This window comes from Chanodichthys erythropterus, chromosome 5, assembly GCF_024489055.1.
Source record: "Chanodichthys erythropterus isolate Z2021 chromosome 5, ASM2448905v1, whole genome shotgun sequence".
Taxonomy (NCBI): domain Eukaryota; kingdom Metazoa; phylum Chordata; class Actinopteri; order Cypriniformes; family Xenocyprididae; genus Chanodichthys; species Chanodichthys erythropterus.
In genome coordinates, this window is record NC_090225.1 from 22,158,829 (window position 1) to 22,179,545 (window position 20,717).

Here is a 20,717-nt window from a genome sequence, read left to right on the forward strand (position 1 = left end):
CTCTCATGAATTTGGTCCATTTCTCACAAAAATGTTGAGAGAATTTTAATTTTTGGGTGAACTGTTCCCATCTTAAAATGATCAAATAACCTTACCAGCAACCTGTTTTTTTTTTTTTTTAAACAAATGTGGCCTTCTTCCCCCTCATCTGCCATTCCTCTTTCATTATCTGCCTCTTCATGCTAGAGAGCAATGTGTCTATTTCCACCTCATTGACAACAGGGAATGGAGCGAAATCCTTTTCTCCTAACGAAGAGGGAAGGCATCGATTGTGTAGAGGGTCTTCTCTCCACACTTAATTAAATGAATTCTTCCAAGACTTCATTAGATAAGAGAGAGAGAGAGAGATTGAAAGAGAAAAAGAGGGAAAGGCAGGGAGAAAGATGGGAGCCATGTCACTTTTCGCAGGGGAAGGCAGAGAGAGAGAGCTAGCCTGGGAGCAAGTATATCTTTTGCCCCCGAGAACTTCTTAAAACATGGTGTGTGTGTGTGTTGGTTGTAAAATTACATGCACTCTAAACTTCTGCAGCAAATGAGATCTGGCTGAGATCATAAAACCGCTAATTTATTTCACTCTCTTGGCAAATTAAAGGTGGTTCTGGTGCCCAAGACTTCAATTTGAGGCACTGAATGTGGACTGAAAACAAGGCAGATGCACTGGGTGAAGATTAAAAAGAGCTCTGAAAATATATGGGTTGAGAGATCAAGAGAGGATAAGAACTGCAAAATGGTGCACTGACTATAAAAAGAGAGGGAGAGTGAGAGAGAGAGAGAGAGAGGAGATAGGACAGGAAAAAGAAGGAGGTGGTATGTTTTGGTAATATGATATAGGGCAGTATAGACCTTATGTAGGCCCACCCCTTTTCAGTTTGTGTTCTGTCTTTCGGTTTGCATTTCCACAACATGAAGGTAAGATCTCACAGTTTTATGAATGAACCGGTCTTTTTAAAATCTCTAGTAAACTCTAAGTAAATCCAGTTCATCACCTAATTACTCTTTGACAGCAATGCCATAGAAATATAAAGAGCTACTGCAAAAACGCAAGTTCAAACACACAATTCTAAAGATGACTGCGTGCTTGTTTCTCTGACGAATAAGGTCTGCAAACAAGAACAATAAAATTGAAGAACTTGCATGAATAATGCTTACCTACAGCTAACATGCTGTCATGTTGCTAGGATATTGAGGTGCAAGGGCATACCATGCAGTTGCTACAGTGTTCGAAATAAGTTTTAGCACGTAGCTATGTTGTTGCTATCATGTACTTAGTGGATATAAGATGGTAGCTAACTCTATCCCTAAATATTTATGATATTGTGGTCCCTAAACATGACTCGGATCCCTTCTTCAATACAAATCTGAGATTTTATCACCAGTTTTATCATCTGTTCACTTAGAAAAGTAACAGCACAACTCTGTTCAAGCCACAAATGAAATGGTTATGCACTGAAGTTTAATACTCAGCATTAGCAGTTTATTGAAATCCCTGACTTGACTAAGTATGAGCAATAGTCGTATGGATGCTTGACTTGCCTTCACTATGAATGTGTCAGAATAACGTTTTAAATACTAATATGTTCTGAGGTCCATGTTGGCCAATTGCGGATCTACCAATGAAAGCCTATGTATTTTTTTTTTCTTTTTGCAGCTTGATATGGTTCTCAGATTGATGTGACATCCACTGAAGAAGCACTACATTATATATTCGCTTCATCAGGTGGACGTTCACAGAGCTCATTAAAAGGAATGCTTAATTACTGACATTTGTTGTTCCTATCCATCCCATTTTATTAGCTGTAGGCATTTCACACCTGTCCAGGGCTGAAGAAAAAAAAAAGAATGTGTTGCAAACATAACACTGAAATTAAACGGTTGTTATGGATAATTAAACAGTGGATTTTAATAAACACTGAAATTGATAAGAAGCGAGAGGAAGAAAAATTTAATTCAGAGAAATGGGAAGGGTGGGAGGAGGACAGAAACAGAACATTTAAGTTAATATATAAATAAATACTCTTCCAGAGCCACCTCAAGACGAGAATGAGCGCTTGTGTTAGTGTGTGTGTGTGTGTGACTCCGGGGATTTGATGCATCTTTTTTTCGAAATGAAAACAAATGGCACAATCGACTGGAAGATAAACTGCTCTGGTTAGGCCACTATATCTGTCATCAATCCTCCTATTCCCTTCAGTTCTGTATGAGCACTCCTAAATTAACAAATGCGACGAGGGCACATCACCTCGCCAGCTGCCGAAGACTGGGACAGCCACTGGACAGAAGAAAATTCCCTCCCTCCCTCACTCTCCCCCCACATTCACTTTCTTTCTCTCTGAGAGTCCACTATTGAACCACATCTCCTTATTAACCGCTGTTCCCTCCCCACCCACCCTGTAACCAATCTACAACAGTGCAGCTGCATAACTTTGCATTCCAAATCTGCCTCAAAAAGCAAATTAAGATTCTGTTTACGTTCCAGAGCCAGAGAATTGCCGTCACTCTCTCTAAAAGCATCAATTTACTCCTGTGAAGCAGCGAATCAACTCGCATCAACTAAGTTAACCCTGAGCTTGCTGAATGAGAGTGAAAACTGAAATAGGAGTCAGAAAAGAGATTTTATGAGTCAAAACCATCTATTACTATACATAAAATCTCAAGATAAATTCTTCTATCTATCTGTCTATCTATCCATCCATCCATCCATGTACTGAAAGGCCTGCACATAGAAATCTGCACTATATCCAAGCTGCAACATATAAGCTGCGGTAAAACTATTCTTAGTGGTGACCTTTCTGAAGAAACTCTCACTTCGGGCTCTTAACAGCTGGCCTTTTATTCTCAAATAACTCTTAATGGTTCATTGAGAAGGGTTAAATGTTTGATCAAAAAAAAATATATATTTTTTTTTTATTTATTCATCAAATGTTAAGATGCAATTATGCTCATCAAAAGACAAGTGGGTTAGCTTTAGCCAGTTCATTAAACACAATCAGAGGTCCAGACTGATTGTACAATCTTGCGTCCTTGCTGTTCTTTTGTCACAGAGACAAGTATCCATCTTGTGGACACACATCCCTTGTTTGCATTTCTATTAGCATTCCGTTCATTTTGTTCAACAGACCCACTGAGACCACGCCATGTGCTGTTAGCAAGCTAGCAACTGGAACCCCAACCAAAAAGCGATGAGAAGACTTACAACATGGCCATATTAATTAGATCACTGGTTGCTCTGAGATTAATCAGCCATATGTGACTAATCAAAATCTCTTAATTAAGGACCGTAGCATTGTCTCGCAATGCTCTGGGCTTCTTGAATTAACTTGCTATATACCCCTTATATGCCTTAGTGTTTTTATTTCTGTATTTTCAGTTTTCATTTTAATGTTTTGTTGAAGATTTAGTGATTTTGCTGCATGTTTTTGACATTTTTATTAGTATTTCAGTTTGAGTACGTCAAGTTTTAATTACTTCACAACTTAGCTGAAATACAACAGGTTTAAGTTATATTTATATATATATAAAAAATATAATAATAAAAAATTTATATATATATATATATATATATATATATATATATATATATATATATATATATATATATATATATATATTATTTAAACAAAAATGGTTTTGTGGTTTCAGTTTTAGTTTTAATAACTATAATAACTATCACCAGACCAAGCTCAATTTAAAATTGAACATTGGTCTGGGGAGTTTGCTTTGTATTTCCTACTGCACAAGAGGCGTGATCAACGAGCATTAGTCACGCAAATGGATAGTCCTTCAACCAATCAGGGGTGAGTTTCCCGAAAGCATCGTTGGTGAACCATGGTCGTAAGTCCCATTGAACTCTATTGGTAACGACGGAACTTGCGACCATAGTTCGCTTTGGGAAACGCACCCCTGATCAACGATCCGGGTGACGTACTTTGCAGAGCGATGAGAAAACTCCAGACAGGTTTACCGTGTGTCTCAATCAGCTCCCTAGTTCGGTAGTCAGGGCACTGATCAGGGAATCAGCCACATTCACTTTCATGATATACTGATTCACAACCTAGGGAACTAGGGAGCTGATTGAGACGCAGGGTTAGTTTGTATTGGTTTGTAGCATTGATCTGCGGTTTGCAGAAGCAGCAATGGCATTGAGCGATTTTTGCAGGTTGTGCAAAATAACATGAAAGTAATCAGTATTTACACCCACTCGAGCAATTTGTTTGCTAACGTTAACTAAAGAAGTCATTCAGCATCGTCGAACGTTTAAAAGGCGACTCTGATACTGTTCTGGTTCCGTGTAAATGAAAGCGGAATATAGCCGCCCTAAACTACGTCTTTGTCATGACAACCAAAAAGAATTCCAGTCAGCTCAGGCGGCGCGAGATTCAAGGAGCAGGGAGACGAAACATATAGAGCAAATAATAAAAATATTGTCTACCATCAAGGGGCATTGAAGTAAAAGAGTCCTGTACTCACATTGTGAAGCAAACCACCAAAATAACAGCAGAGAATCATTGTGTCATTAATCGCTGTCTGTAATCTTCATATGAAGAGATCAACGTTCTGCTACATTTCTCTAAGATAAGGTAAATGCTTAACACAGTCGGCGTCACTGTGGTTGTGCATTGTTATTTAGGAGTGACGGTCGTGCGAGAGGCGGGTAGATCAGATAGAGTTTGAAAGCTGCTTGCCTCGCTTCTCTATCGTCATCGTGTTATACCCGCCAATAGCGAGCAAGGTGGATAAGCCAGTCTGTGATTGGTTCCCGCAAAAGTTTAACAGCGCAGCAGAAATGAATGCACGGGTTTCCAGACTGAGTTGCCGAGCGAAATCAAATCGCCGGCAGATCAGGCTGGGTTTACCCAGACTAATAATAACCCTGACACAAAGGAATCTCAATTCGGCCAGCTTTTCTATTGATTTCATGAACTATAAGGCAACATACTCTGAAATACTTCATCAACCTTTGGCCTGTGTTCAGAGGTCTTGTGCTCACTAGACACAGGCTTTTTCATGCGTTCATGCACTCCCTGGTCAGGGTCAGTAGGCTATCAACATGAACAACAATTTTATTGACTGAGAGCTTTAGGAGACTAAAGACACTTTGTAAATACAACACAGACTTAGTTATATGGTGTAAAACTGGAAAAAAAAAAAAGGAATTGATTGTATTTGGATCTGAAATGAGACACAATCAACGTAAAGGCACAGTTCACCAAACAATGAATATTCTGTCAATGTTAATTCTTTCTTCTGTTGAACAAAACAAAACATATCATAAATGGATATATCCATAGAATGGAAGTCAATGATTGCCAGTTATCTTCTATACGGAATATTTATGTTTATTTTAAGTTTAGGCTCAGCCTCTTTCCATCAGGATCTCCATGTCCATCACTCTGAGAACAATAAATTTAACCATCACATATGGCCATTGCTCCAACTGTGCATACACACACGCTGGGTGGCCACTGCAGACATTAGGGTGATTGAGGAAGAAAAACCGCAAAGCACGATATGCATAATCTCTGTTAATATTTCTTCACCAAGAGAAGCCATTTTAATCATCCGCTGCACAAACCCCCTCCCTTCACTCTGCCACATGTTGACTTCAACATCATTAAAGCAGTTTTTATGGTGGCTGGATGACATAGTAATCTAAATAGCTTGAAAATTAAATATAAACGATGGGTAGACTTTCTTTTGTTTATCTCATTGCTTCAAGTCCATGTGGAGGAACAAGAAACATCAAAGTGCTACAGTGCCATCTTTTGGTTCAACCTTTTCACCCTGCACGTTTAAAAATGACACTGAACTAATTCAAAAGAATGAATGAATGAATGACCGTAATATGACGTGTTAATGTGTTACATGTGACATGTGTAAATGTAATACATCATATTAGGCAAGCATCACCATATCAATTGCTCATAGTCAGGGTTTGAACAAAGGGATTTGAACAAACCCTTTACCCTAAGTACTAAACTTTGGCACATAGCTTGTCCCGCCCGACTTGAGCTAAGAACATCAATGATACCTTATTTGTCAGAGGCATGTGACTATCTTTATAAGTGGCCAAAAAAATCTTAGAATATCATAGTCTTAAGAACATAGCAACCACACAGCAACACGTTCAAATCAAAACACTTAAGTACCACCTTAGAATGGACAAAAACAACTCACATTTACTTAAAAAAAGGAAAAATAAATATAAAAATTCTATTTGAATCTGATTTGATGTTGATACTTTAAAATACTGTTGTTCAGTTACTTGTGTTTTATTGTTTGCCACCAATATAATACGATATTCACACAAGACAACAGATGCTCAATATGCAATCGCTTGCCATTGCCGGGAAAAAACAACAACCATAAAAACAGCCATCATCTGCCTTTTGGGGTTTGCAAAACTGTGTTGCATTGTTAAATCTTCTGTTTCTCAGTGAAGCTCAGAGGCGGACCAAAAAAAGTGAGCTTTGAGACTTGTGCCTTTGTTCTTCTCTTTGTGGGCTGTCTCTTTCTCACTACAACACTTTCCCATCAAAAAAGATGGCAAAGCACTTGAAAAAGGTGCCGAAGAATAAGCAGTTGAGAGGCGAAGACGCTCATTATGGCGGGGCTTGAGAAAACAGCCCTGGCGAAGTGCTATTTGAAGTGATTATCTGCAATTAAATTCCGCTGATGTATTAACGGCTCGTCCCCATGCTGTTAGGTGCTTGGCGAGGACAGAGCAGAAATTTACAACAAATTGGTCCCTGGATATTTCCTCAACTTTCTGTCACCCCAACATGTGCAAACTGAATTCGACTGGCTAAAAAGCGGGATGGTCAGAGAGGCAGTTGGCATGCCGGCATGGCAGGAAGTGAGTAATAGCTAAATAGAGGTCTGGGCTATTTGGCCCTCTGTGGCTTGTGTCTTGCTGCCTGGACTGGAGCAGATGAGCAGCTAAAAGCTCAGAGAGTATGCGTGACCATCTGCCATCTCTGTTTTGCTCTCCGCTTCATAGATTTGGGTGCGTATGTGTGTAAATGAGACAGGGAGGGAGGTGATGTGACGCAAAAAACAAAAAATAAATAAGAGAGAAAGACTTAAAGCAACCCTCGCTCACCTTCCTCCTCTATCACGGACTATTTCACCCTATCCGCTTCACACACACACATATACGTGCAGGAGCAAGACAGAGGTAATAGTCTCTCATACCAATGAGCTTATGCTGTGGCATTCTGACAGTTCCAGCTTGTGGCCTGAAATTGACCCCCAGACTCCAGCTACAGTCTGAAAACCTCCATTTACAACACCACAGGCTGCTACTCAGAGCACCATCAAACGCAAAACCAGCCAAAGGCAAAAACGTTGCAAAAGCTGCGCTTCTCAAGCGCAACACTGCCACCTGTTGGAAGGAAATCTATCAGCAGCTGTTAAATTTGGTATTTCTAGAAGAATCATATTCATTGCCACACAACCAGGGCCAGTTGCATTTCCACAACTTTTTGACATAGAAAAGCAACATGAATTTATTACAAGACAATCCCACTGGAGCAACCTGGGGTTAAAAGCTTTGTTCAAGGGCACAGTGGTAATGACCCCGCGTGGGGATCGAACCATCAAACCACAATATCACATCATCATCAAAACTCTATTTTACAAGAGGAAAAACCAGATCACATGAGAGCACATGATTTGTTTAGGCGTACAAAGGTGAAATTACTGCTCATGCAATTAAAAGTTTGAGTGTTATTAGTTTAGTCAGATTAATGTTTAGCTATAATTGTAAGCTACCATGAATAAAGATCAGATCAGATTTTATGAGGAATCAATGCAGAAATCTAAATATTTTGAAAGGATTCACAAACTAATTCTTGCCACTGTATATACTGTATATATAAAGGTGTTTTTTCTAGATAAGACACTATGGTCCTAAGTCAGGCTAAACTCCATAGTTAAAGGTAAAGTGTGTGCCAAAGCCCAATGGCACCAACGTATACGACTGCACAATAAATAGTACAACACATTAAATAGGCTGAACTTCAATATTGTCATTTACAGCATATTAAATAATGCATCTACCCTGACTGAGTTCTAAAAACAAGACATGACATATTCCAGACTGAAAGTCTGCATCCCTGCATCTACTTCTCTTATATGCACCACAAGCTCAAGCCAGTGGCAGAATATTTAACTGTCACATAAACCAAGGAATTAAAGACTATTTGACCCATATTCACTGAAGTTAAAAAGACAAATGTATTAGATCAAAACTCTGCAATCAGGAAATATAAATCTAAGTGTGTGTGTCATAGTAGGAGGTTATTTAGGTGACTAACCAGCAATGTCTTCCTCTCTATTTAGCAGCACATGGAGCCACCGTGATGCACAGAGCTAAAGTGATAGTTTTTTCCTCCTCAAAAGCAGACTACTTCACTGACTGCCACAGTTTGCACAGAAGGGTGCAGAGAAGAGCAGACTGGATTTACTGCAATCTTTCTCAGTTCACTGTGGATGAACAAATTAGTTATAGAGGTAGAATTGATGCTGTGCTCTTGCAACAACAGGGGATTCTGGGTAAGAAGCAAACAAGCTGTGAGAGCTGAGTAACATCAAATGACAACACTGTTTCGACTGTAGGTATATATTTTATGGTCTATATGGATCAAAACAGTGTAATACAGCTTTGATTTGTGGTTGTTGTTGTTTTTCAATACATCAGAATGGGTCTTGTTTAATTTGTAAAAATTAAATATCATACATTTTTACCATGATTTACAGAAGACACCCACTAAAATGTCATTCAGTGTAACAATCTTGTCAGGGATATTTACAACAAAAATAATCTATTCATGCCATATTAAAGACTTTAAACCTATCCTAGGTTTTGCCCATTTGTCAGCAAGAATTTTTTACTCATTTAAAATGCAAAAATTTAAAATTTAGTATGCTCACTTATTCTTTTACATATTTTAATATGTGCAGGTCAGAATAATTTTTCAATTTTTACATAAATATAAAATTCACCCACATTTTAACATTTTATAATGACTTTTTTTATTCAAAATAATTAGAATAATAAATAATCTGGGTCAAAAATCATGATAACCCCTACACTCACTGGGACATGACACTTCACTATGTTTCACCACACTGCAAAAACAAATTTGTTGTTTCAACTTAAAGTGTTCATCCTGCCTTAATATTTTACATTTAGTCAACTCAAATATTCAAGTTGTCACTTAGTACAACTTTACATTTCAAGTTGACTAAACTTAAAATTAAGGCAGCACAAACATTTATTTATTTATTTTTAATACAGAGCACCATTTCCTGAAATTCATGTTTGAAAGGAAAATGTAAAGTGTATTAATAAGTGTATGCAAGTTACCAACCCTAAGAATATTATGGATTTCTTTCCAACGACTAGCCCACTGTTTTGTCAGCTCCTGAACCTGAGAAAGAAAAGAGAGATACTTTTGATTATTTCTATAAGAAAAAATACAGATTAAACACAAGTAAACACAAGTAAAGAGCTGCCACATTATTTCACCACAAAAATGGGACAGATAACAGCATTCGGAGTGTTGGGAAAAATACAGCCCTCTAAAATCCCAGTTGTGAGTCATGCCTATTTACATCCAAACCTAAGAGGAAGACTAAAGAGCAGCATAACATAAAATTAAAATAAAAACAACATGTTGCTGCTGACCTCCTCTAGCACAAAGGCTTTAATTATCTCCTTAAATCAGCATGCATCATACTTAAACAGCCATGAGCGAAGGGGAAATCAAGGAGTGATCTGCTGCTATGCTCGGTTTTACCCAACTTTTAATCACCAGAAGATCTGTTCAAGTAGTCTGAGGATGTGCCGAGAAATTGAGACACTTACTCTGGCTTCATCCTGATGAAGCCTCTCCTCTACACTCGACCCCGAAGGCTGCTCAAACGACACCATCTGAAAAGAGGAAGACTGAAGCATTTAGGTCATGTGACCAGTACAAAAGTAGGTACTTGTTTGCATATGCCAGTATTACATTTAATATGGCATAAAATGCCTGTACAACTTTCTATACCATAAAAGGCTGCAATATTATCCCAAAAAGCATGCATAGACTTCGTGATGGTATGCATTCCAGGCCATTTTGACATTATAATTTCAGTAATATAATTTAGGAGGCACTAATATTTTTAAAGGAAAAAAATTATTGCTTAAAGTTTGCTTTGATAGCTCAGGAAATTTAGTAATGTGTTAATTAGGTAAAAGTGTTCCCTTAAAATTGCTTAGGATAGAGAAAACCACACACAAAAACAATTATTCATTGATAAATTAAAAAGGTTCATACTGAAATCTCTGACTTTTGTCAAAATCTGAGCACAGTTTGAGCCATTATTTAGAAACTTGAAACCCTACTCTGTCTTATGAGAGAAATAAAGCTGGAGACTCCATCTCATTGCAGTCTAAGAGAAACATAGATATAAAAGATTGTGATTTGTGATTCATTTGTGATTTTTCATTCCTACAAGCTAATCCTGGCATACCTTATAATACTGATAATATACAAATTGAAATTCAGCCTGTGATGTCTGACTATGAAGTCGAACTTAAATCACCTGATTTCCCGCAGACAGCAGGGCTTTCAGGCGGGCAATCTCAGCTCGCAGCTCTCTGATTATCTTTACATTGCTGTCCTCATTCACAGTGGGCTTGTTTAATATGTTCTTGGCCCGGCTGGCATAACGAAGGGTGTTCAGAGTTTCACTGTAGTTCACATCAGCAGGTGAGATGGCTGGAGTGACAAAAAAGGAAATGAATACAGTATAAACTGCTTAAATAAGAAATTAATACATAGTAAAGGCGAGATGAGCTAAAATTTTCTTGCAATGGAATATTAACAAGCAGAACCATGTTCATGGCTTAAAAGTATGTTGAGAATCTCAAGAGTTAATCTTAATAAAATAAATAGTAAATTTCAGCCTTTTATGGTGCTTTTTCATGGGTTTTTAAGAGCTTAACAGCCCAAATTTCACTTTTGTTGTACAGAAAAGAGCAGCCTGAACGTTTTGCAAAATAAATTGCATTACTGCATAACAAAATCATGCGTGTTTGGAGAAACTTGAGGGTGTGTAGAACTCTGACCACAGTGATATGTGTGACTTCTGACATACTGGCTATCATGATGGTTTTGGAGTTCCCACCAAGACTGTCCTTTAGGAGCCATGTAAGCACAGAGTCTCGATATGGAACAAAGTTTTGCTTCCTTTTTATTCCACCACCAATGGACAAATCAGCTGTGACAACAAAAATAACAAAGAATATCCACTGAACAACTTCATAACCATGTCAGTCAAAGCGCATGAAACCTTAAAGTGTTAGTTCACCCAAAACTGAAAATTCTGTCATTTATTACTTACCCTCATGCCGTTCCACACCCATAAGACCTACGTTAATCTTCAGAACACAAATTAATATATTTTAGTTGAAATCCGATAGCTCCGTGAGGCCTCCATAGGGAGCAATGGACACTTCCTCTCTCAAGATCCATAAAGGTACTAAAAACATATTTAAATCAGTTCATGTGAGTACAGTGGTTCAATATTAATATTATAAAGGGACGAGAATATTTTTGGAGCGCCAAAAAACAAAACAAAATAACGACTTATTTAGTGATGGCCGATTTCAAAACACTGCTTCATGAAGCATCGGAGCATAAATGAATCAGCGTGTCGAATCACGTGACTTTGGCGCTCCGAACAGCAGATTCGACACACTGATTCATCTATGCTCCGATGCTTCCTGAAGCATTGTTTTGAAATCAGCCATCACTAAATTTCTGAAGATTAACGAAGGTCTTACAGGTGTGGAACGGCATGAGGGTAAGTAATAAATGACAGAATTTTCATTTTTGGGTGACCTAACCCTTTAAGCTGATACGCATCTTTAACTTTTCAAAGGTTGTTGGTTTACCTAAAGCGGAGATGACAATGCCCAGAGTAACCAGAGATCTATTGATGTTGGCACCCTCCTTCAACCTAATGCCAGTAGCCTGCGTGGCACCAGCTCTTTCACTTCCTGCCAGGTCAACCAGGTGTACCTTACTCACAGTCTCGCTGGGTAACTCTGCATCAAACATGGCCTATAAGGACATATTTTGGTAGACGATACAGTCAGATATTTCTCATTCTGAAATTCATAATGCAGAACAAAAATGCAACAGGGAAAAGAAACAGGCAAAAACACTTGATTGAAACGGTGAAGTAAGATTGGAAATGCTTAATGCTGCATGACAGCTGATCCCCTGAAGTTTCTGAAATTATTATGAATATATTAAAAGAGCTGGATTTACCAACAGAGCCCTATGGAGTTTAAAATATTAGTCTCATAACATGGAAAAACTGAGAAGACACACAGAATATTGACAAAATAGAGAGAAGAAACTGGGAAAAAGAAAAAAAAGAAAAAAGATTTGGAGCAGCATACTACTCCATATTCAGTGTGATAGATAAACCAGAAGTAATATCAATAATAATTTTTAGCATCTCTTTCTTGACTCGTTATTTGATCATACTTCTGAATGTTAAAACATCTTTAAATATAAAGAAAATAACCATTTTCAGATAACTTGGTAGCCACTCAAAACATCTGAAACATTTCTTGTGGAAGAATACCTACTGATGCCTAACTTTTTAAACTTTTTTTACTGATTACACTGTACATAGCCAAATATTTTTTAATATATGACATAATGTGCAATAAAACACAGTACAGTAATCTAGTATTCCAAACCATAGTCATTGACACATTAATTAGACTCAAAGGTCACTCCAGCTGCCTCATTGATAGCTCGAATTCTACTTCACTGGAAGTCTTCTAAATCTCCTCCTCCTTTTTCATGGTTAGAGGATTTGTTGTCTTTTCTATATATTGAAAAAAATAAGTTTGCATTAAAAGGTTCCACAGAAAAACTTTATAAAAACTGGGGTCCTCTACTTAATTTTGTCCAAAATACACCACCTATCTTTGATAATTTGTAATATATATTTTTAGTTATTCTATGGAGTTATTTGTTTATTTTTTTGCTTCATTCAAATGTGTATAATTGTCCTTTTTTGGGGGGTGGGTGGGGGTTTAGGGCTCACTGAGGGTTGTGATTGTTTATTTTTGTGTCCACCCTTAGTAGTTGTTAATAGAAAAAAGACATGAAAAGGAATGTAGAGTTTCATTAATATTGTTGTTTTTCACTGTATATTCCAATAAAAAAAAGGTCACTCCAGCAACGCGTGATATAACCCATGCATTATAAAAATCACAGTGACATCTGTGTAGTGTGTATCATTACCCAGACATCCCCAACATACACAGAAAATGGAGAAAGCTCACTAGATACAAATACAAACAGGGAGATGATAACTTCAAGCTGCGACGGCTATCTGCACAAATGTACAAACAAAGAGGCAGATGGCATTCAGCAGAGGGTAAATGGACTTGTGACCTTGATGAAGCGAATGGTGAAGATGGCGTGGGATCGGCTGCTGACATGGTTCATGCCTGTGCTGGCAGTGGCACGCCTCCTGTTGCCCTCATGCATTAGCTGGCCAACCTCAGTATAGCTCTGCACATGGTGTCTGGAGAGGGCTGGACAACATATATGTGCACATATAGAGGAAAACATTGTTTAAGCAATCAGTAAAGTATAATCAAAAAGTGAGCAAGCTGTCAGTCATCTTGGTGTGAGATGTTTTTTCTGTAGTCATTTTACCCTCCACATATGGTCCATCTTTAGGATGTTCTCTTACTCTCAGCTCACAGCCTTGTGTCTCTGTGCTGGGAAGGAGGTCTCGAACTCGCTCGTTGTAGATTTCAAAGTAGCTGGAAGCACAAAGCATCAAAGACAAGAACAAAGCAGTGATAGTCTGCTCTTGAAACATGACTTTTTTCTCCAATTTTGGGATATAATGGGATGAAATTTCACCACAAAAACTTCAACAGTGACTCATTCTAAATTAAATACATAAATAAGGCTGGATTTAAATGACACACATTCCAGCAATTTTGCTAAATACCACTGGTTTGGTTTATATTTTGGCTTAATAGCTCATTTGCTAGCTTATTAAATTTTCTTTGTTTTGACTAAATCATTCGTGAAGCAATTGCCTGGAAAACTGAAATCAATTACCTGACGCTGTTTGAATCACATTGTACATGAATAAAATTATCGAAAACACTGGTGTGATGGAACACAGTGACTGACAAGGAATTAGAGGCTACATATTTTCCCTAAATCTGAATAAGCTCTGTTGTGATATAATGCTGCATATTACAGCAATCGTGGGTGAGGGGGAGAAAGTCTCGCCAGTCAGAAAAGAAGAAAAATCCCACAAGACGATAAACCTATTTCGGGCTGTCTGAGAAATGTGAATGTTTAAACAGGCTTCTGAAATGAAAGACAGATTGGTCCCTCTTCATCTCCTAATGAAGCTGGAGAGAGACGGCATCAGTTTGAGCTCAGTACAAACCAACAGTGAACTAATTAAAATGTGACAGCCAGACATTTTGAATGCCTCTACTGCTAGAACTGTCCCCAGTGAATGAGCACTGTTTAAAGGAGGGAATCCAGGTAGTTAAACTACAAAAACCTCTTGCAGGCATTTAGACACCACAGTCACATGCAAGAGAAGTCAAGGGTAAAGAATCAATCGGGATTTTTCCATTGATGAAGACAGGTCTCACTCAGGGGTGTGACTGGGCTATTGGGCTTTAATCACCAATAAATTGTATTAGTTTTGTTGAAAGAGCAGGGATTTACTGCAGCAATCCTAACTGCAATGGCAATTGATTTAATACACAATAACTGTACTTTAAGACCTCATTTATACCACAAGCAAGATACATGATTCGGTAGTTTCCTTTCATACAATGGCCGCATTTACGTCCAGAAGTCTGCACAGGCAAAGAGCTTGCACTAAAATATGAATGCAAACAGTCAATATTTTGCAACATGCAACACAACAGATATTTTACTATGAATTAATTGTTAGTTTGAGGTCAGTATTTATTTATTTTTTAAAGAAATTAAGGGGGGGGGGGGGGGGTAATGCCATTTCATGCATTCTGACTTATTTACACTGTTAAAGAGTTGCATTCTCATGCTAAACATGGCCAAAGTTTCAAAACACGAGTTGGACGTTTGACAGAGTATTTCTGTGCCAAATCCACTACTTCCAGTACAGGATTCCAGTTTTCAAGTACAGGACTTTCAGTTTTGGTACAGGATTCGGACAGTTTATTTCGAGTGTGTCCTGTATGACGTCAAAAGAGAACGGAATTCCTTGTATAGGCACTTCTCCCTGATAAGCGTGTGCACACATATCACACAGAGCAAGAGCACGCCCATCAACGCGCTTCGCTCGGGATACGGAAGCCAAGTGATTTTTCAACAATGGCTGTGTCCCAATTCAGGGGCTGCACCCTTCGAAGTTAGATTGCAACATAAGAAAGAAATTACAGTATTTTACACCTCACAATGAATATCAGTCATTTTTTTTTATGGTTACTTTTCTTAAATATGACATCCTTGATGATGTATGCAGCCTTCAAATGCGACCTCCGGAGGACGCAGCCTCCGAAATGAGATGCAACTCCTGTAAACAAAGGAGTGTGTTTTTGGTTGTGAGGGAAAGATCACCTTTTTCAGCTTATAATGATGTCGCAGCTAGCATGCGATCTCTACGCAGAAGCTGTGCGCGCTCCTGACTCTTTAGCTCTGCCCACAGCACTGACGGCAGAAACGCCTCCAGTATCACGATTTTTTTCGGAAAGACGCGGTTTAGTGTATCTATCCTTTATAAATATGACAAAACTAAAGAATTTTCGGAAATATGAAGGATGCATTGTTACTCTATATGTACTCAAGATTAACATGAGATTGGCAGAAACTGTGTGTGATATTAATACAATTTATGACATTAAATTGATAAAAAGTGACATTTACAATGTTACAAAATATTTCTATTTCAAATAAATGCTGCTCTTTTGAACTTCCTATTCTTCAAAGAATCCTGAAAAAAAAAAAAAAAAAAAAACGTATCGCATTTTTTAACAAAAATATTAACAGTTTTTAATCATTGATAATAATAAGAAATGTTCCTTGAGCACCAAATCAGCATATCAGAATCATTTCTGACATTGGATCATGTGACACTGAAGACTTCCATTTTAAAATACAATTAAAATAGAAAATTTATTTTAATAAAAATATTGTAATAATATTTCACAATATTACTGTTTATACTCTATTTACGATCAAATAAATGCAGCGTTAGTGAGACTTCTTTCAAAAACATTTAAATAAACCTTACCAACCCCAAATTTTTTAACAGTAGTGAATAAACATGTTAAGTATATAATTTAACTGAGATAGGCCAGGGTCACAGTATATCTATGATGTCTAAAATAACATAGGGCATCTCATCTAATCTACCGCATGGGCTGTTATCAAGAAGCGACTATAATAACTGCTTGAGGTGGAAGCAGACAGAGGCTGAACACTGACCTTCCTGATCATCTGGTTGTAATTAGAGTCCCGCTATCTTACAATGCCCATAAGAAAGGACAAGCTGCCAGAATGGACGCCTCATTTACACACTGCAATCTGTCTGTCCTTCTCCCTGGGATTTTGATGGCATCATCAATAAACCACCATGGAGCAGATGATGACCATGTGGTCATGTATGTAGCTCTCTTGACATGCTGGAATTACTTGAGTTACTCACTCCTTTGGCACTCTTCCTGCAACAATGGTTATGCCATTACCTTGAAATATTGCGTTCATACCTGACCTCCATGTGAAATGATGCCTTATCTCTTTGTAACACTCCACTGATGTGGTGGAACAGCCCCTCGCAGATCCGTGGAATCAGTCCATAATCACCCTGAAAGAAGGAAAATAGAAAAATCAGCTCACTTAGCTGTTAAATGTAGCCAGGTGGTTAAGGAACTAGACTGAAAGATTCCAGGTTTGAACACCACAGGGCAAAACCCATATGTGATCGATGATTGTTAACAAAAATATTTTGAAGAATGTTTCAACAGCGTTTGTCCATACAATGCATTTTGGACCCCACTCAATGACATTGGAGAAAAAAATATTCTAAACACAGCATGGAAATTATAGTGTCAATAAACCAAATAAGCCAGAAATAAGTATTGTTAAAATGTACATAAGACATTTTGTACCATTTAAAAGGACAAGCAAAGACATGACATTGTGCAATCAAAACCTGCTGTAAAAACAACCAGTAAACTCTGTTATTTATGTGGCATTAACTTATTGTGTAATTGTGTAACTTATTGTCATCTACAGTTTTGTACATTAAGCTAGAATAGGTAAAATAATTTTCACATCATCATCTTTAAAAGATAAATAAAAAAAATAGGACAAAGAATGTTTTCCCATGATGCTTTTGCCCTTCAGACGTCCACATACTTGAGACATTTTGATTTCAGCTCTCTCTCTCTCTGTCGGCTATTTCTTCACTCTGCACATTTCTCCAGTACTCTGAATAAATCAGAGCTCCATAAAGTCTCCACACTATTTTCCCCTCTGATCTGCAATGGCGGCTTTTAATTACTACCCAAGACAAGGAGGGGATATCAGACAGAATAGAATGATTATCATCAAAACAAATCTGAATGAGTCTCTCGGATGACAGACTGATATCGGTTATAATTATGTGTTCTTCATATGCTGCCCTTGTCACATTTTCTGATTACTCAGGAGAAGCATGCAGTGAAATAGTGGATCTGCAGCCACTGGAGTTGAGAACCACTGTGTGCATCTTCTGAGGAGTGGGAGTGTGTTACTAGCTGTGATTTGTAGGTTTTGAAATTACACTTGAGAGGGAGACAGTAATGAGATGTGAAGCTTACAGGGTTGCCCATCATGGTGTAGGACTTTCCTGAGCCTGTCTGGCCGTAAGCAAAGATGCATGCATTGTAACCCTCAAAAGCAGCTTGCAGGACATCCGTGCCGAGATCTTTGAATATCTGAAACGACAGATGAGCTAAAGAGTTACTATTTTTCTTGGAATCTCAATCTGCTGTATAAAAACAATTTTTCAAAAACAGTTATCAAAAGCTCATGTAACGGCTCAGCTAGCATACGTACAATTGCAGATCAGATAGATAAACCATATTATCAAAATTATGCATTTATATTGTCCATGCTTCCACTTGAAATTGATGACACTGAAAAACAAACCTTGACATTTTACTGTAAACAACTCTTAAGAACAGCTAGTTCTATGCGTGCTGGAACACTTCTAACCTTACTGTCACATGACAATTGCAGTGGAGTTTGTACCTTTTCCTGTGTCACAAAGTTTGGACTTGTGCTGTTCAGTGAATCATAAGAGAAATCATATGAGAAAGACTTCACGGTCTCTCCAAAGGGTTCTCCAGTGTCCTACAAAGCATAAAACACTTCAAAAAAACGACCTGGATCTGGTGTCAATAAAGGGTGATATTTGATTTTACCTCAATTAGTGCATTTTTGCCAAATAGCTCAACTGAATAATAGTCACTACAATAACTAAACTATATCTAGATAGGCCTACAGTGTAATTTTATAACATATTTTACATTTTAGACACTTATAAAAAGTAAAGATTGATTTTTGAATAAGCACTGGTTTCTGATTTTGCCAGCAACTACTGCACATATCTGCAAACATCTATTAAACATAATCTGAATGACACACCTTTGTGTTAAGGACAGAGGTTTTATGTCCATCCACTTGTATTATGACTTTGGCTGAAAGGTCCTTCTCCCTGAGAGAGAAAGACAAACATACAGATAGACAGACAGACAGAAAGGAAGATATGAAAATACTATTGTCAAAACAGTAATCCATGATAAACACCTGCCACTTATATACAGTAAAATAAGCAACAAAAAACAAACAAAAAAAAGGGTTATATGCTCTCTTATGGAAACAGACTTGTCTTGTCAGACGCGTTACTGGCATGTTGTGTCAAATTGTCAATAAACCAAACCAAACCAAACCAATGTATGTATCTAGTAAATAAAGTATGTGACTAGTAGCTTAGGTTGATTTTGAGCAGTCGGACAGGACTAACCTTTGGCTCAACGGACGGACCCGCACCGCCACGCGCACAGACGCCATGGGTCATCGGTGACAGGACACTTCACCTGCTTCACTTGTATTATATATCATAACTGTAATGTATGCGCTTCCATTAACACCTGTAACTTTACCTGTAAGCGCAGGCAGTAAAGCACCTACTGTAGAGTTCGAGAGTTCCGAAACTCATTTCTCACCACTTCAACAGGTGTCTACCAAAGATAAGAAAATAAATTCAAAGCGAAATAGGTTGGTTGCTGGCAAACTAACAAGTCCATTGTGAAGGTTTATCTCATGAATATTAATCGATTAACAAATATTAACGTTGTTTGGTAACCAATGGCAAAGACTTTCTTCATGAATATGAATTTTGTTATTGCGCTCAAAGTCCAATGATTGGCCAATGAAATCTGTCACGTATTTTGAAAACCTATCAATGTCGCAGGATTGGCTCATGAATATTAACAGACTTGACAACAGTATATGTTGTGCAAAACAGGTTTTGATGACTTTCAATTTCTCTGTTACATCTGTGTTGGGCACAAAATAATGACAATCCCCTAAATGCCAGAATTTATAATAATTGTAGAACCACATGTGAGTCAATATCTGTTTACCTGCTGTAGGCTACCTGAGCCCAAATCAGCTCTGGAGTAACTTTCTTTTACTGTCTATGGGAGTAACGAGGTGGCTGCAGCATTTCCGGGTACACAATCGTAGGAAAATGGACTGTACCATTTTATTAAAATGAAGAGCCCCTAAATCACCTCTTCACTTCTATGTACTGAGTGTATTAGTTTAGTTGGGGGTTACATCTGTATGTTTAACTATATTATTGTGAAGTTTGTTTTTATTAGCTTTCACGATATTATTAAATTTTGTGACTTGGTGCATTAAACAGATGAAGTTAATGTCCTGTAGATGGCAGTCTTTCTCCAGCTATAAGAGTAAGGCCCATGCTTGCATACACCAGCAAATCCTGTGGTCTAATTATAGCATATTCTGACACATATTTCCTTTGCTGTTTCTTAAAATATAATACACAACTCTGCTACAGCACTGTAAAAACACTAATTGCTCATTCTAAAAAAACTGGCCCTAGTTGAACTTTATACTTTCTATTAGCCTACTTATTTTAGGTAGTGTTAACAGTGCCCTAGAATCAAAAATTGAATTTACCTTGGCATAGTTGATAGTTAATGATGTTCATAGTTAATGATGCCCCAAAATAGGCAGTTAAAAAAATAATTAGGGGTATTTTGAGATGAAACTTCACAGACACATTCAGGGGACACCTTAGACTTATATTACATCTTGTAAAAACTGGTTTTATAAATAGCTACTAAAAGGTAGACACAAACAGACACACAAATCATAATAAAAGAGTCAAGACAACAAATGACAACTGCAATATCCCGATATCCCGACACGTAACACAGGCGAGCTACAGACTTATCTGTTCCACTGTCACACACTGCTGCTAAGCAACAATTCCTCATTTCATAGATATCAATCTTAAATAATGTTTATGAATGTTTATAAAAAAAATACTAATAAATCATATTTTGGATGGGTGAAGATTCAATAAAAATTGCTTTA

At 37.6% G+C, this 20,717-nt stretch overlaps 1 protein-coding gene across 2 annotated transcripts in view; it reads right to left on the reverse strand.

Annotated features, from left to right (window-relative positions):
- The window catches only part of kif16bb (kinesin family member 16Bb), a 41,722-nt gene extending 22,224 nt beyond the window's left edge, over positions 1–19,498 (reverse strand). For both annotated transcript variants that reach the window (XM_067386587.1, XM_067386588.1), the window contains exons 1-12: positions 19,114–19,498; positions 18,735–18,804; positions 18,339–18,440; positions 17,906–18,022; positions 16,811–16,908; positions 13,737–13,846; positions 13,470–13,612; positions 11,945–12,113; positions 11,146–11,268; positions 10,591–10,766; positions 9,869–9,934; positions 9,372–9,431 (exon numbers count right to left, since the gene is read on the reverse strand). In XM_067386587.1, coding sequence (XP_067242688.1) covers positions 9,372–9,431; positions 9,869–9,934; positions 10,591–10,766; positions 11,146–11,268; positions 11,945–12,113; positions 13,470–13,612; positions 13,737–13,846; positions 16,811–16,908; positions 17,906–18,022; positions 18,339–18,440; positions 18,735–18,804; positions 19,114–19,160 — 1,281 coding nt within the window. In that variant the 5' untranslated portion in view covers positions 19,161–19,498. The remainder of the gene's footprint in view (positions 1–9,371; positions 9,432–9,868; positions 9,935–10,590; positions 10,767–11,145; positions 11,269–11,944; positions 12,114–13,469; positions 13,613–13,736; positions 13,847–16,810; positions 16,909–17,905; positions 18,023–18,338; positions 18,441–18,734; positions 18,805–19,113) is intronic.
- Between the last annotated feature and the right edge of the window lie 1,219 nt (positions 19,499–20,717).